Raw genomic sequence first — 18,101 nt, forward strand, 5'->3', positions numbered from 1 at the left:
GACAGACAAAGACTGACCTCCAGTTAATGAGAGAAACTAAGTTGTGACTGATCTCCCTGTGTTTCTCCACAGTGGGAAAGCGACAGAAACCAGATCAGCTGAGCAGCTCTGGTCCTGGCAAGGAGCGATCTGCGTACTTTTTCTGGCAAGGTCGGCTGTCAAGCATTAGCGGCAAAGGAGCATCCGCACTGATGACTGTGGAACTGGGCAAAGACAGAGAAGCTCAGGTAACAATCACAGGCAGTGAGCTGCAGGAGGGTGGGGGCTACTGAGGGAAGAGCCAGGAATTACAGTCACGTAGACACTGCACCATCCAAAACCACACTGAGCGATTATAGGCCTGGCCTACCATTCCCTCAAACCTATCCTGCAATCCTATTAGTACTTTGACACCTTTGCTGGGATATCCCTGACAAAAATTCATTAATCCTAAAGTTGAAACTTTCAGTTTACCCAATGTCCACAGGCGATGGAGATATAAGATCATCATTAAAAAGCAGCAAGAATAGGCCATAAGTCTCTTGCACTGCCATGTTGTAAGATAACCTGGTATTGGCCTTGGCTTCAGTCTCCTGTCTGCACCTGCCTGTTCCTGATGAAAGGCTTTTTGCCCAAAACATTGATTTTCCTGCTCCTCGGATGCTGTCTGACCTGCTGCGCTTTTCCAGCACCTCTCTAACCTGGACTCTAATCTCCAGTATCTGCAGTACCCACCTCCACCTGCCTGTATCCATAACCCTGGCTTGATTGCCATGTTGATCAAAATGTGTCTAACTCAACCCTCAATATGTTCAAACATCACCACTCTCTATGGGAAGAAGTTCCTCCTCATTTCTGCCTTCATTGGGAGATCCCTTACTTTGAACCTGTCGCCCCCTTCAAGATTCCATCAAGAATACAAATGTCTCTGAACAGCTACCCTTGCCAAGGCCATTCACAATTTTGTCTTTCATCAAGAGCACCTTTCATTGTTCTACACTCCAATGAACAGAACAACGTCTCTTTTTCCTCAAGAGGCGAAAGAAATTCAGCATGTCCTTAGGGACCCTCACCAACGTCTCTAGATGCACCATAGCAAGCATTCAATATGGATGCGTCATGGCTTGGTTTGGCACCTCCTCTGCCTAGGGTCATAAGAAACCACAGAGAGTCGTCACGCAAGCCAACCTTCCATCCATTGACTCCATCTATACTTCTTGATGAGAAGAAGGCAGTCAACATCATCAAAGACCCCTCCCACTCCAATTGTAATCTCTTCCATCAGGCATTTAAACACACATACCAACAGATTCAAACTTCTTCCCTACTGCAATTAGACTTCTGAAATACAATTCTCAAATCTAATGTTGATCTTGCTTTTTATATAGAATCCCAACAGTATGGAAACAGGCCATTGGGCCCAACAAGTCCACACCAACCCTCTGAAGAGTAACCCAACCAGACCCATTCCCCTACCCAATTACTATACATTTCCCCCGACTAATGCACCAAGTGCATTAGTCTAAAGTATCAGGGACACATTCCTGAACACTGTGGGCAATTTAGCAAAGCCAATTCACCTAACCTGCACTGTGGGAGGAAACCCATATAGACACAGGGAGAATGTACAAGCTCCACACAGACAGTCGCCCGAGGCTAGAATCGAACCCAGGTTCCTGGCACTGTGAGGCAGCAGTGCTAACCACTGAGCCACTGTGCTGCCCCTTTGCACCTTCTTTGCAGCCATAACTTTGTATTCCTCACTCTGTTCAATCACCCTGTGATCTCTTAATGGTATGATCTGCCTGTACTGGGTACAAAACAAAACATTTCATTGTACCCAGGTACACGTGACAATAATAAATCAAATCAAATCAAGCATGAGTCCAACTTGCTCATTTTTCCTGATAAGTCAAACCCTCAATCACAGAAATCACCTTTATGAACCTACTCTGCATTATTTCCAATACAGTGTATCACTCTTTAAGTGAGGAGATGAAAACTATACACATTTCTCCAGGTGTGGTCTCACCAATGCCCTGCAGAGCTGTCACAAGGCTCTACATTTATAAAGCTGAAAATGTGTTGCTGGAAAAGCGCAGCAGGTCAGGCAGCATCCAAGGAGGAGGAGAATCGACGTTTCGGGCATGAGCCCTTCTTCAGAGCTCATGCCTGAAACGTCGTTTCTCCTGCTCCGTGGATGCTGCCTGACCTGCTGAGCTTTTCCAGCAACACATTTTCAGGTCTGATCTCCAGCATCTGCAGCCCTCACTTTCTCCTCTACGTTTATAAAAACAAACGATGGAAATATGAAACAAACACAAAGACTATTGGAGAAACTCAGCAGCTCTGTGGACATAGAAACACATTAGCATTTTGAAGCTGGTATGACTTGTGCAGAACTGAGAAAGATAATTTGAAAAAAAAGATGTATTGTTTGAATGAGATTCCATAATTAATAAGAGCCCATGGTATTGGGGCTGGTGTGTATAGAAGATTGGCTAACAAACAGAAGATAAAGAGTGCATTTTCAGGACAAAAACCTGTACCTAGTGGAGTGTGAAAGAGTTCATTGCTGAATCCACAATTCTACATGATCCTTATTAAACTTACAAAGGCTTGTTTTATAGTCTGTTCCGTAATGCGAGAGATTTGTCAGTAAGGGCATTACTGCTGGCTCAGTGGTTGTAGTCTTATCTCCCTATCAGAGTAGGTTCAGTTCCAACTCTGAGCAATGGAGTACTTCATTTTAGCTGACAATCCAATGCAGTAAGAAGTAAGTGTCAAAACTGCAATGAAAACAGCTGCCTTTCAGATAAAGTTTTAAATCAAGGCCTCGATCCCATGGCACCAGCATGATTAATATCCATCTCTCAATCAGCATTGCTTTAGAAACACATCATCCTGTCCTGATTTCTAATTGGAATGTTTGTCGGATTTTGCAGTGGGTAAAATGGGTACTGTACATTTCATATTCAATTGTAACTACAGGTCAGAGGTCTTTATTCTGCATTTTGGAGTGCCTATTGGGCTTGAAAGTAGCTACAAACTGTAAATAAAGGTTCTAATGAAGGGTCACAGGACCTGAAATGTTAATATTTACCAGACCTGCTGAGTTTTTTCCAGCAATTTCGGAGTTTGATTCTGATTTCCAGCACCTGCAGTTCTTCAGTTTTTGAAAATAAAAGTCCCTGTTTTTGAAGACTGTGGGGTCAAAGCTCTCCTGGTTGGGAAGAAAAGGTGTTATGTTGTCATTTTAAACTTACACAACATTGGATTTCCTGAATGTTTAACGATTGGTTAATGATGAATGGAACACAGTCAACATGGGCAGCATGCGTGGTCAAGGCTATTAACTCATCTCCTGCCAGCAATGGTTAGTCCTCATTGATTTCCCAGGGCTCCTCCTAACCACAGGCAGGCAATGCATCAGATGCCACCTGCCCCAGTAATTAGCTCAGTGCAGGCATTAGAACTGAGACAAAGTGAGCCATTTCTATTTTAATACGGCCCCTGTTGTCTGGCTAATTGCACGTGGTTGATTGGCATGTTCACAATACGTCCTTATTTACAAGGATCAATACAACAGGATTCATTATCTCTTCAGAATGTGCTTATTCAACACCTCTTGGTGCCACAACCAAAGACTCCAGTCATGGAGAAGTAGAGCATTATGACTAAATTAGACCTTGCTAGGCTCTGTATTCATACCTTACCCAATGTACTGAATGTGAGAACTATAATGTATGACTGAGCATAAAAAGCTTTACGATAATAGAAAAGAAATAATTATTTTCAGTTTTCTTGGTTGATTTTCTATTGAACCAAATCTACCTCCTGACCTCGGGTTGACTGAAACAATTTCACCGATTGTTGACCAAGATTTAAATGGGTGTGTGCTGTTCCCCAGGTGCTGGTGTCACAGGGAAAAGAGCCCCCCTGCTTTCTCCAGTTGTTCCAAGGAGGAATGATTATCCACAGTGGAAGGAGAGATAACATCAGAAACCCACAAGGTTTGGACTGTGAACTTTTTCTTTGAAGCAGTTAAAGAAGCCAAGAGTGGTTGGCCAATGAATTACGGAAAAATTGTGCAATTTCAATGATGGATGTTTCAGGGAGAAATTCCTACTCCCCCTAGATCCAGTGGTGCCTCTAGCCTGCTCTCAGTGAGCTAGGGTCATGCTGACTGTGTGTAATCTCGTGGCTAGTTGGTTCACTCTGACTGTTGTTAAATTATTGTACAAAGTCAACCTTACTCAGTCTGTCAGTGACACTCACATCTTAACAAATTCACTCTATTGTTGCTGCTTGTAACTACACCAGCCACAAGAGCTGCTGCCATGCCAATTTGTTTAACATCAAAGTTACCCATACCCACTAGAGCATCTACATTCGCTCTGTGACACCCATCGCCCACCCCTTGGTCAAGCCGTCTTTCTGCTGTCTCCCCTTTGCACTCCTGAACAGATCTTTGTAGCGTTTCATTCTGATCAAATGGCTGAAATACTGACATTTTCTGGATATCTCTTCTTAGAGTTTTTTTGCGCTTACAATTTCAAATGCCCTACTAACTTGTTTTACAGATTTATATGCTTGATTCACTTTGTAATGTGTTATTCTAATTTTGCCATCCAGTGACCCTTTCTAAAGAACTTGCCTGGTGTTAATTCCCATAAAACCTCCCTTGGGAGAAAGTTTCTGATTCCAACCTCAGACGACTGTCTGTGTGGAGTTTGCACATTCACCCTGTGTGTGCGTGGGTTTCCTCTGGGTGCTCCAATTTCCCCCCACAATCTAAAGGTGTGCAGGTCAGGTGAATTGGCCGTACTTAATTGCCCATAGTGTTCAGGGATATGTAGGTTAGGTGCACTAGTCATGGGGAAATGTATAGTAATAGAGTAGGGGAATGGGTGTGAGTGGATTACTCTTCAGAGGGTCAGTATGGATTTGTTGGGCCCAATGGCCATTTTCCACACTGTAGGAATTCTTTGATTCTATGAAAGGGCTACTGCTGATGAAAATGGCTGGTTTCACTGCGAAAGATCAGTATCTTGGTTGAAGGGTTGACATTCCTGCTGTATAAGTGCCTACAACTTCAGTATTTGATATATACCATTTACTGTACATTTTTGAAAGAGAACATTAAATGAGGCTGACAGTTTCGACTTGAAGTCCTGGTCTATGCCCTCAATGTGTAATCTCAGCATTTCTTTGCACGCATCATCAGGGAAATTAGTGTGGACTCCATCAACCTGTTTAGGTGGATACCAAAATTGCTTAAAGAAAGTATGAGGAGCTTTCAAACGTATATCTCTCAGACAGTATGACCAAAACAGATCACGTGCACGTTTATACCTCAATGTTTTTTATAGAACCTTGCACTGCGCACATTGGATCGTAGAATCCCTACATTGTGGAAGCAGGCTATTTGGCTCATCAACATCACACCAACTCTCCAAAGACCATCCCACCCAGACATCCCCACCAACCTGGCACATGTACACGTACACACACACACACACACACACACCATTCTGACAGGAATGGGAAGAGTTATAGAGTCATACGGCACACAAACAGACCCTTCGGTCCAATCAGTCCATGCTGACCATAATCACAAACTGTAACCCTGCATTTGCCTTGGTTAATCCCCCTAACCTGCACAGGTTTGGACAGTGGGAGGAAACCAGAGCACCCAGAGGAAACCTATGCAGACACAGGGTGAATGTGCAAACTTCATGCTGAGTTGGCACACATTACCCACTTATGTCATGATACTTCACAAAAGAATTCATTGACAGTGAAACTTTATGGAATGCTAAAGACAAAGTGATGAAAACCTGCATCTATATCGAGGCTTTTTTTTGGTTCCAAAGCGCTTTCTATCCATAGAAATAACTTTGAAGTGTTGTAATTATTGTAACATAGCAACCAATTTGTACACAGCTAACCACCACTAACATCAGTGAAATAATAAAGCAGATATTGTGTTCGAGTGACATTAATTGAGGGATGAATGCTGACTGGAGAAAATATCCCTTTATCTTCTTTGAATTGGTGCTGTAAGGTCTTTTAAAAGTTGTGACATAGAATCATAGAGTCATAGAGATGTACAGCATGGAAACAGACCCTTCGGTCCAACCTGTCCATGCCGACCAAATATCCCAACCCAATCTAGTCCCACCTGCCAACACCCGGCCCATATCCCTCCAAACCCTTCCTATTCATATATCCATCCAGATGCCTCTTAAATGTTGCAATTGTGACATATGTGATTCTTCTACCATTTGCTGACGGAAACAATTTTTCTTCCTCTAAGACCTGGTCTTTTTCGCTTCAGTCAGATCTCCCTTCCTTGGAGCAAACGAGTTTGAGGGGAACCACCCTGGTAAATCACTCCAAGATGCCCTCACTCTGGCCAAATCAGAACTTTGCAGTGGTTCAGTATACTCTGACACTCAGTACCCTCTAATGGGGAAAGCTGACAATTCTGTGGCCTGCTCCCTCATCTGTACTGTCTCCTTCAGTGACCTATCCATGTAAACGCCAGGTCCTTCTCTCATTGTATGTTCTTTAATATTGTGTCATGAAGCATACATTGCCTCTCCCCATCCATCCTGCCTAAATTTAAAGTTATTCTTATCTGTCTTCAGCAGGACTTTGGAGGCTATTTATCGTGCAGGGAGAAGTCGCAGTGGAGGGCAGCCTCCTGGAGGTGGCGAGAGAGTGCAGAAGTCTGCGTTCAAGGGGCTCACTAGTCCTGGTGAACACTCAGCAAGCTCTCATCTATCTGTGGCATGGTTGCAAAGTTCAAGCCAGTGTAAAGGAGGTGGGCAGGACTGCAGCTAATCACATTAAAGAACGGTAAGGAAGGAATTTACTAGGAGTCAGAAGGACTCCTAGTAAATTAAAGAGATGGTTACTGGGAAATGTTAGAACAAAAAGTACTGGTTGTGTTGTCTATGCATTTCACTAGCCCATTCCTCCTCCAAAGGAATCAACTTGTAACTCCAGTATTAAATTATGGATTTTCTTTAAACCATGATCTGCAACAGTGAATGACTGTAAAGTCACGGTCAGGAGTCACACAACACCAGGTTATAGTTCAACAAGTGAAGTCTGAAAGCTGATGATTTCAAATAAACCTGTTGAACTATATCCTGGTGTCATGTGACTTCTGACCTTTTGTCCATCCCAGTCCAACACCTACACTCCACACCATGACCAGTCATGGGCAAGGACACCAAGAAACAATCAGGGGGCTAATATAGTGAGAGGGAGTTTCTCATTGCAGCTTTCAATCCAGTTTGCATTTCAGTCTCAAAACTACTGCAGAAGCTGGAAATCAGAAACGAAAGTGGAAAATGCTAGGAATACTCAGCAGGACAGTCAGTATCTGTGTGGAGAGATATCGCATTAAAGTTTCAGGTTGATGGCATTTTCTCAGAAATGAACCAATCAGTTTGGAATTTAGTACCCATCCCCAAAGGAGTGCAGATTTTGGAGGTGGGAAGGGGCCAGCTGGGGACCCTCCTGTTACTCCTACGTCTGGCTGTTAAAGTCCTTGTGAGGACATTGTTGTTCCTCCAATTCTGAAGAAGAATCAGATTTAACATAAAACATTAGCTCTGTTTCCCTCCACAGTTGCTGCCAGGCGTCTCAATGTTTGTTTCAGATTTGCAGCACCGCAGTATTTTTCTTTTATTTATGTAAGCACTGATGTTGTGTATGTAATTAGAAAGCTCGAAGAACAAACACATGCCAAGAACAGAGCATGGAGCCTCTACCCCGTGGTTTATTGACGTGAACAATAGCTTTGACACAGTGAGTCATGATTTGGAAGGTAATGAAAAAATTCAACGCAATGGTTTGATAGTTTCATGATTCTGTGCTTGTGTGAAACAGATAGAATTAAACAGATTTGGATGCTGGGACTAACCCTCTTCGGCATATTTTTCTGTGCCATGATCTTCAGTACCTTTCATTCAGTATCTTTCATTCCTGATGAAGGGATCTGGCCCGAAACGTCGAATTTCCTGTTCCTTGGATGCTGCCTAACCTGCTGTGCTTTAACCAGCAACACATTTTCAGCTCTGATCTCCAGCATCTGCAGACCTCACTTTTTACTCTTCAGTACCTTCCAAGGGTATGATCCACTTATCAAAATTGTATGGACCAGAAGGTACTTAGTCTGAGATGTCTCTGGACAAACAAGGTCTCTAAGTAAACATCAGGATTTCCAGTGTGCTGGAGAACAAGTCAATTCTAAACTGTGTATCAAGCTGCAGGTCATGGAGTTGTTATAGAATTAGAGTCATAGAGGTGTGTAGCATTTGAAACAGACCCTTCAGTCTAACTCATCCATGCTGACCAGATATCCTAAATAAATCTAGTCCCATTTGCCAGCATTTGGTGCATATGTCTCGAAACCCTTCCCATTCATATACCATGCAGATGCCTTTCAAATGCTGTAATTGTACCAACCTCCACCACTCCCTCTGGCAGCTCATTCCATACACACACCATCCTCCGCATGAAAGATTTGCTGCTTAGGTCCCTTTTAAATTTTCCCATCTCACCCTAAACCTATACCCTCCAGTCTTTGGACTTCCCTACCCCAAGGAAAAGACCTTGCCTACTTACCCTATCCAAGTCCCTCATGATTTTACCAACTTCCAGAAGTTCACCCCTCAGCCTCCGAGGCTCCAGGGAAAACAGCCCCAGTTTATTCAGCCTCTCCCTATACCTCAAACTGTGCAGTCCTTGTCAATCTTTTCTGAACCCTTTCAAGCTTCACAACATACTTACTCCAGCAGGGAGACCAGACTTGCACACAGTATTCCAAAAGTGGCCAAACCAACGTCCTGTACAGCTGCAACATGATCTCCCAATTCCTAGATTCACTGCACTGACCAATAAAGGCAAGCTTACCAAACACCTTCTTCACTATCCTATCTACCTCTGACTCCATGTTCAAGGAACTATGAACCTGTACCAGGTTTCTTTGTTAGGCAACACTACCCAGAACCTTAACTGTATAAGTCCTGTCTTGATTGGCCTTTCCAAATGCAGCACCTCACATTTATCTAAATTAAACTCCATCTGCCACTTCTCAGCCCAATGGCCCATCTGATCAAGATCCCATTGTAGTCTGAGATAACCTTCTTCACTGTCCATTGCATCTCCAATTTTGGTGTCATCTACAAGCTTACTAACCATCCCTCCGATTTTCACATCTAAATCAATTGTTCTCCAATTCATGGAATAACTTAAACCTTAAGGTCATCACAAAGGAAAGGGAAGTCATGTACCAGTCTGCTTCAGGAAAGACCCATCTCAAACTTGAAGTTTCTGACCATGATCAGAACCTAACAGTAGGGGATACGTTCACTAACCTTGGCACCACTTTCCCTTGGGCTTTCTGTAGGGACATACCAATCTCGTGATAATTGCAATTTCATTTTTCTCTATCACTGGGAGACTGCAATTACCAAAGCAAGTGCAGCCTTCAAACACATTGCACATCAGTCAAAGAATGAGTGCAGCACCCATCAAGCTGAACATTTATGAAGCATTCTGCTGTGTGTATATGAAATTTGAACCAAATAATGTCACTCTAAGAAGCTCAAGCAATCTCACTTGAGTTGCATTTGGAAGTTCTGAAGATCAGAAGGCAGGGCAAACACCCAAGGTGTTCTCTGAGCTGCTATGCCAAGCACTTGCACCAGACTGAGACAGGTACAACTTTCAGCTGGTTATGTCACCAAAAACGCCTGACACCCACTGACCAAAGCAGGTTTTGAATGGAGAGTGTGGCAATGGGATATGCCCTGATGGCAGTCAAAGGAAATACAAGAAGTACACTCTGAAGGTTCACTTAGGTGTTGTTGTAGCGACGTTGAATCCTGGAAGAATCTCATGCAATAAAGTAAAAATGGTGCAGGCTCATCTGAAAGAGAGTGCCTGTCAGATGCAGAGGAGAACCATATGGAGAGGATATCCTGAACCAAATTAACTGTCATACCTGTCCTGTTTTCAGCAGAGTAAAAAGTGAGGTCTGCAGATGCTGGAGTATCAGAGCTGAAAATGTGTTGCTGGTTAAAGCACAGCAGGTTAGGCAGCATCCAAGGAACAGGAAATTCGACGTTTCGGGCCAGAGCCCTTCATCAGGAATGAGGAGAGTGTGCCAGGCAGGCTAAGATAAAAGGTAGGGAGGAGGGACTTGGGGGAGGGGTGATGGAGATGTGATAGGTGGAAGGAAGTCAAGGTGAGGGTGATAGGCCGGAGTGGGGTGGGGGCGGAGAGGTCAGGAAGAAGATTGCAGGTTAGGAGGGCGGTGCTGAGTTCGAGGGAATCGACTGAGACAAGGTGGAGGGAGGGGAAATGAGGAAACTGGAGAAATCTGAGTTCATCCTTTTTGGTTGGAGGGTTCCCAGGCGGAAGGTGAGGCGCTCTTCCTCTAACCGTCGTGTTGTTATGTTCTGGCGATGGAGGAGTCCAAGGACCTGCATGTCCTCGGTGGAGTGGGAGGGAGAGTTAAAGTGTTGAGCCACGGGGTGGTTGGGTTGGTTGGTCCGGGCATACGAGAGGTATTCCCTGAAGCGTTCCGCAAGTAGGCGGCCCGTCTCCCCAATATAGAGGAGGCCACTTCGGGTGCAGCGGATGCAATAGATGATGTGTGTGGAGGTGCAGGTGAATTTGTGGCAGATATGGAAGGATCCCTTGGGGCCTTGGAGAGAAGTAAGGGAGGAGGTGTGGGCGCAAGTTTTGCATTTCCTGCAGTTGCAGGGGAAGGTGCCGGGAGTGGAGGTTGGGTTGGTGGGGGGTGTGGACCTGACGAGGGAGTCACGAAGGGAGTGGTCTTTGCGGAACGTTGATAGGGGAGGGGAGGGAAATATATCCCTGATGGTGGAGTCCGTTTGGAGGTGGCGGAAATGATGGCAGATGATACGCTGTATACGGAGGTTGGTGGGGTGGTAGGTGAGAGCCAGTGGGGTTCTGTCTTGGTGGCGGTTGGAGGGGCGGGGCTCAAGGGCAGAGGAGCGGGAAGTGGAGGAGATGCGGTGGAGGGCATCGTCGATCACATTTGGGGGGAATCTGCGGTCCTTGAAGAAGGAGGCCATCTGGGCTGTACGGTATTGGAACTGGTCCTCCTGGGAGCAGATGCGGTGGAGACGAAGGAATTGGGAATATGGGATGGCGTTTTTACAGGGGGCAGGGTGGGAGGAGGTGTAGTCCAGGTAGCTGTGGGAGTCAGTCGGTTTATAGTAGATGTCTGTGTTGAGTCGGTCGCCCGAGATAGAAATGGAAAGGTCTAGGAAGGGGAGGGAGGAGTCTGAGACAGTCCAGGTGAATTTGAGGTCGGGATGGAAGGTGTTGGTAAAGTTGATGAACTGTTCAACCTCCTCGTGGGAGCACGAGGCAGCGCCGATACAGTCATCGATGTAGCGGAGGAAAAGGTGGGGGGTGGTGCCAGTGTAGCTGCGGAAGATGGACTGTTCCACATATCCTACGAAGGGACAGGCATAGCTGGGGCCCATGTGGGTGCCCATGGCAACTCCTTTAGTTTGGAGGAAGTGGGAGGATTGGAAAGAGAAGTTATTCAGGATGAGGACCAGTTCAGTCAGTCGAAGGAGAGTGTCAGTGGAAGGGTACTGGTTCGTGCGGCGGGAAAGGAAGAAGCGGAGGGCTTTCTGTTTTCAGCAGAACCTTCTGCATTCAGGTCAGCCTTAGAAGTCACCTAAGTTACCACTAGGTCTCAGTGGAAAAGCACAGGGACTGAACGTAGTCATCTTCACCTAGAAAGTTAAACAAGACATTGTACCAAATGAGAACTCTATTGACTGGCCCACTCACGTCTGGAACAGGGGAAATTTATTAAAGGGGATTGCAAAAGAACAGAGAACATGATTAGAAAACCTAGATTAGAAACTTTGGCCTAATGAGGTTCTGCCTCTTGGACAGTTACATTATGAAAAACAGCTTAAAATGAGCTTCCCTCCCTTCGTAGAATACTCACCTCTGAGTCAGATTCAGATCATAAATTCACTCCAGCCTTAAATGCACAATTGGAGTTCACATTTCAGAGAGAGGGTCAGAGGTCATATCTTCTGAAAGTATGTTCAGCTGAGGTCACATTTGCTTGTCTGAGTGTTTCCAATGGATCGTGAGATTCCCATTGTATTATTCGGAAGAGCAGGGTGTTCTCCTTGTATTGGGGTTGATATTTATTCCTCGCTAAAGTGGACTTGCCACTCACTGGATCTTGTGAACATGGCTTTATCTTCCGAGCAACCAACAGTAATTGAGCTTCAAAGTGATTCATGAGGTTTTGGGACATTCCTGAGAAGTGTGATAGGTTCAGTAAAAATACATGGTCTTTATTTCCTTAGGCCTCCTCAGGAGCTGGGCCTGTGGAATAGGATGGATGTAACAGTGCGAGAGATAGAAGAAGGCTCAGAACCTCCAGAGTTTTGGCATGCACTAGGGCAACAGGATCGAAAAGTGTATGATTGCATGTTGCAAGGTAATGGAACTTGGACTCTGGGTTTGGAAAGGGGTAGATGTAAAGTCCAGATTGAAGGGCTGTGAAAGAAGTGGGGACGGAGAGTGTTGGGTCTAAACACCTCCAAGGTCTCTGAGACATCAAATGCTGCTTGCTCATCACCAATAGCCTCATTAGGGCTACTTAGAAATGCAAGCATCTCCCTTCCTCCTTCTTTTATGATGGCTCAGTGGTTAGCACTGCTGCCTCACAGCACCAGGGACCTGGGTTTGATTCCACGCTTCGGGCCACTGTGTGGAGTTTGCCTGTTCTCCCTATGACTGCGTGGGTTTCCTCCCATTGTCCAAAAATATGCAGGTTAGGTGGATTGGCCATGGGAAATACAGGGTTACAAGGAAAGGGTGGGAGTGTATCTGGGTGGGATTTTCTTCGGAGGGTTGGTGCCAACTTGATGGTCAGAATGGCCTACTTCCACACTGTTGCAATTCTGTGATTTTATTGTTATCATTTATGTTCTACAGATCCTGGGAAATACAACTTCACGGTGCGTCTCTTCAGACTGTCTGCTTCCTCAGGGGAGTTTACTGTAGCAGAGCAGTTCAGTCCAACACATATCTCCAGTGGTGTCAAGGCGATGCCCTTCCTACAGGAGGCTCTGTACTCTGTAGCTCAGCCAGGTGAACACTCCTTCCTGCTTGCAGTGCTGAAACACATATGGGCCAGTCACAAAATCTGAGCACAGGCATATGGATGGGCTGAAGGTCCACAACTCAAAGAGAATTCTGGGCTGTCTTTCTCACATGCCATCTAGGCTACATGTCTCTGCTTTTCATGCTGCATGTTTCCAGGTTAGAGCCCAACTCAAGAAATTGAACCTAACAGCACATTGAAAGAGACAATGGCAACATTTATATATCACTTTTCAACCCCCTATACTTTGAAAGTGAATGGAGTCCTTCTTGAAGTTTAACCACTGTTCAAATGTAGGGAATGGATCAGCACAGGAAGATTTTGCAAAGAGCTGAACTATGAGCAGCATGGTGGCTCAGTGGTTAGCATTGCTGCCTTATACTGCCAGGGACCTGGGTTCAATTCTAGCCTCAGGTGGATTATCTGTATGAAGTTTGCACGTTCTCACTGTGTTTGTGTGGGTTTCCTCCCACAATCCAGAGATGTGCAGGTTAGGTGGATTGGCCGTGCTATATTGTCATGGGATATGTAGATTATGTGGATTGGCCATGCTGTATTGTCCTGGGATGTGCAGATTGGGTGGATTGGCCATGCTATATTGTCCAGGGATGTACAGGTTGGGTGGACTAGCCATGGGAAATGCAGAGTTATGGCGATAAGGTAGTGGAGTGTGTTTGATGGGATGCTCTTTGGAGATGATGGACCTGTTTCAGTATCTGGGGGATTCTGTAATCTTACAGCACTGAGGTGGTCTTCCATTAACAGAGGTACTTGTTTTTCACTGGAGATCCCATTTGCTACTTGGTGTCCCAGCCAACAATTCCTCCATTATCATTTTAAAAATAGTACTCCTGTCGGATTACTTTCCCACCTGGCTTTTTGCTATTAGATGTGCATTGAATGGCTAGCCTCATCGGAACAGGTGAAGCAACATCTCAGAAATAATTTGTGTGGTGCAATGCTTTGAAATGTTTCAAATATGTAACAATATAAAAATTATAAAGAAGTAAATGAGAGGTTGAAAACAACAACAGAAATTGCTGGAAAAGCTCAGCAGGTCTGGCAGCACCTGTGGAGAGAAGTCAGAGTTAACATTCGGGGGACCAGTGACCCTTCTTCCGAACTGATGGTAGCTGTTATGCAGAAGGTAGGGTGAGGGGAGGGGGTAAGGTGTAAACAATAGGTGGAGATAGAGCCCAAAAAAGAACAGTTGGACAGACGAAGGAGGGGATATCGGTCAGCCTGGGAGACTTAATGGCTATTAATTAGATTAGATTGCTTACAGTGTGGAAACAGGCACTTCGGCCCAACAAGTCCACACCGACCCGCCGAAGCGCACCCACCCATACCCCTACATTTACCCCTTACCTAACACTACGGGCAATTTAGCATGGCCAATTCACCTGACCCGCACATCTTTGTGACTGTGGGAGGAAACCGGAGCACCCGGAGGAAACCCACGCAGACACAGGGAGAACGTGCAAACTCCACACAGTCAGTTGCCTGAGTCGGGAATTGAACTCGGGTCTCAGGCGCTGTGAGGCAGCAGTGCTAACCACTGTGCCACCGTGCCGCCCAAAATGGAGACTGTTAATGGCTAACAATGGGTTGTGTGTAATAGCAGACCATGTGATAACAAGACCTGGTGTATTGAGGTTAAGGTAAGGTCATGGGAGAAGGTGCCTCAAGACCTAACATTTTTGAACTCGATATTGAATCTAGAAGGCAGTAGAGTTCCCAAGGGAAAAAGTGAGATGCTGTTCTTCCAGCTTGTGCTGAGCTTCACTGAGGCACTGCAGCAAGCCTGAGATAGAAAGATTGACCAGGTTAGTGTGTTGAAATGGTAGAAAACGGGAAACTCAGGACCTTTTTTGGCAGACAGAATTAGGTTTTCTGAGAAGCAGTCACCCTGTCTACGTTTTGTTTCCCCAGTGTAGAGGAAATCACATTGTCAGCAGTGAAAGCAGTCAACTAGATTGAATTAAGTGCAGGCAAAGCGCTGCTTCACCTACAAGGTGTGTTTGGTCCTTTGGATACTGAGGAGAGAGGAAGTAAGTGGGCAGGTGTTACACCTTCTGCAGTTGCAGGGAAAGGTGCCAAGGGCTCTTGGGAGGGGGTGGACATGTTGGGAGCGAAGGAGGAGTGAACCAGGGTATGCCAGAGGGAACGGTCCTTGCGGAAGGTGGACAGGGGAGGGGAGGGGAATGTGTGTCTGGTGATTGCACCCCACTAGAAGTGGCAGAAATATTAGCTAATGATCCTCTGGATGTTGATGCTGGTGAGATGGTAGGTGAGGACAAAGGGGACACTATCATAGTTGGGGGAGGGAAGAGAGGGAGTGAGGGCTGAAGTGTGGGAGATGGGTCAGACCCGGTTGAAGGCTCTTTCAACTACAGTGCTGGGGAAGCCTCAGTTGAGGAAGAAGGTTGACATTTCAGAGGCCCACTTGTCAAAGTTGGCATCATCACAGCAGAAGTGACAGAGATGGATTAACTGTGAAAGTGTAAAACAGCCTTCACAGGGTGTATGGATGTATGGTCAAAGTAACTCTGGGAATTGGTGGGTTTATTCCCAGGAATAGAAACGGAGATGTCGAGGAAGGGAAGGGATGGTCAGAGATGGACCAGGTGAAGGTGAGAGAGAGGCAGAAGTTGGAAACAAAATCGATAAACATTTTCAAGACCGGATGAGAGGGAAGCAGCACCAATGATATCATCAATGTACTGGAGAAAGAGTTGTGGGTGGGGTCCAGAATTGGACTGAAACAAGGAATGTTTCACATACCGCTTAAAGACAGGCATAACTCGGGCCCGTGCACATACCCCTTTGACCTGAAACAAAGTGAGAGGAATTAAAAGAGAAGTTGTTCAGAGTGAGGACGATTTCAGCCAGACGGAGGAGGGTGGAGGAGGATGGGGACGGTTCAGGCCTTATTCCAGGAAGAAACAGAGAACCCTGAGACCATCCTGATGGGAGGTGGATGAGTAAAAGGAGTGCACATCCTTGCAAAGAGGAGGCGGCTGGACCCCACAAACTGAGAAGTCTGCAACTGACTTTAAGCTTCAGAGGAATTGTGAATGTGAACGGGAAGGGATGAGACAAGGGGAGAAGAAACTGAATCTATGTTGGAAGAAATGGGTTCTGTGGGGCTGGAGCAAGCAGAAACTATGGGTGTCAAGATCAGAGTGGTGCTGGAAAGGCACAGCAGGTCAGGCAGCATCCAAAAAGCAGGAAAATTGACACTTCAGGCAAAAGCTCTTCATCAGGAATCTGCCTGACCTGCTGTGCTTTTCCAGCACCACTCTAATCTTGACTGATCTCCAGCATCTGCAGTACTCACTTTCACCTAGAAACTATGGGTGTGCCTGGGCAGTCTTGTTTGCGGATCTTGGGAAAGAGGTGGAAGTGAGCTGTATGGCGTTGAAGGATTCTCAGCTTGGGGAAGGGTGTGAAGGGAGGGACTTTGCCAGGTCATTGAGAGGTTAGAACTTAGTTAAGTTGCCAAATTTGACCCAGTTATATAGGAAACATCAAGAGCTTGGACCAGAATATTCAAACTTAATTCAGTTCTTATTTTAAAGTCACGTTTTGTGCTAATTTTACATTTCCAATATAATTCTGCTTAAATTCCATATCCAATGGTAGTTGATCTGTCGGTCAACTATTCCTGATGAAGGGCTTATGCTCGAAACGTCGAATTCTCTATTCCTGAGATGCTGCCTGGCCTGCTGTGCTTTGACCAGCAACACATTTGCAGCTATGTTACCCAGTTGGTGGACATCTGTTCCACCTTCTTCAATCAGCTTAGCTTTAAAGTCTTCATTGACACAATTGCACAGTGGGATTTCATTATGAATATTTGACTGTGTTCCAAACCTACTCACCTGTGAAGGATACTCTTAGCTTTGGTTGACTATGAGCTTGGATAAACTACCTTTCTTCAGTTTAGTTTTTCAATACTTATCTGTTCGTTTGGATAAAATTTAGGAAATGTTAACAGTATTAAGGAGATTTCTCAATATGAAAATACGTGTGACAATTTTATAAACCTGGAAAGGAGGGCAAATGTTTTCAAGAGTTTTTTAAATCCCTATTTTCTTATTTTGACAGCATCATAGAGTGTTTCAAAGATGTTTTAGTGTTGTTGTCAAGATCATTGTTTCTCTACCTGATGAATAATTGCAAAGTAGATATGAAGGATGAATGGGTAAGATTTGAATGGGCATTGGGTAGTATACAGGAACATAGGTTGTATGGGGCATGATTGGATGCATGGAGGAGTATTTGTGATACAAAGGGGACATAATAGGGATACAATAAAGCTAAGGGTGGTCTGGAGTGCCTCTGCTCCAATCCCAACCTCACCATCAAACCAGCAGATAAAGGGAGTGCAATGGTAGTTTGGCGCACTGACCTCTACACTGCTGAAGCCAGACGCCAACTTGAAGACACCTCCTCCTACTGCCCCCTCGACCATGACCCCACTCCCCATCATCAAACTGTCACCTCCCAGACCATACAGAACCCCATCACCTCAGGAGATCTCCCACTCACAGCTTCCAACCACATAGTCCGGGAACCCCACACCGCCCGATTCTACCTCCTTCCCAAGATCCACAAGCCTGACCACCTTGGCCGATGCATTGCCTCAGCCTGCTCCTGCCCCACCGAACTCATCTCCACCTCCCTTGACACTGTCCTATCCCCCCTAGTCCAGGAGCTCCCCACATACGTTTGAGACACCATCCACACCCTCCACCTCCTCCAAGACTTCAGTTTCCCCGGACCCTAACGCCTCATCTTCACCATGGATATCCAATCCCTCTACAACTCCATCCACCATAGAACATAGAACATAGAAAAATACAGCGCAGTACAGGCCCTTCGGCCCTCAATGTTGCGCCGACCCAAGCCCACCTAACCTACA

The 18,101-nt window shown here is 45.5% G+C and overlaps 1 protein-coding gene across 9 annotated transcripts in view; it reads left to right on the forward strand.

Annotated features, from left to right (window-relative positions):
- Positions 1-18,101, forward strand: part of svild (supervillin d) — a 227,065-nt gene that overhangs the window by 191,906 nt on the left and 17,058 nt on the right. For 8 of the 9 annotated variants that reach the window (XM_060848960.1, XM_060848963.1, XM_060848967.1 and 5 more), the window contains 5 exons: positions 73-227; positions 3,890-3,992; positions 6,633-6,843; positions 12,372-12,505; positions 13,006-13,161. In XM_060848960.1, coding sequence (XP_060704943.1) covers positions 73-227; positions 3,890-3,992; positions 6,633-6,843; positions 12,372-12,505; positions 13,006-13,161 — 759 coding nt within the window. The remainder of the gene's footprint in view (positions 1-72; positions 228-3,889; positions 3,993-6,632; positions 6,844-12,371; positions 12,506-13,005; positions 13,162-18,101) is intronic. The other variant, XM_060848961.1, reaches the window with a different exon arrangement.

The sequence above is a fragment of the Hemiscyllium ocellatum genome, chromosome 32 (assembly GCF_020745735.1).
Source record: "Hemiscyllium ocellatum isolate sHemOce1 chromosome 32, sHemOce1.pat.X.cur, whole genome shotgun sequence".
Classification (NCBI taxonomy): Eukaryota; Metazoa; Chordata; class Chondrichthyes; order Orectolobiformes; family Hemiscylliidae; genus Hemiscyllium; species Hemiscyllium ocellatum.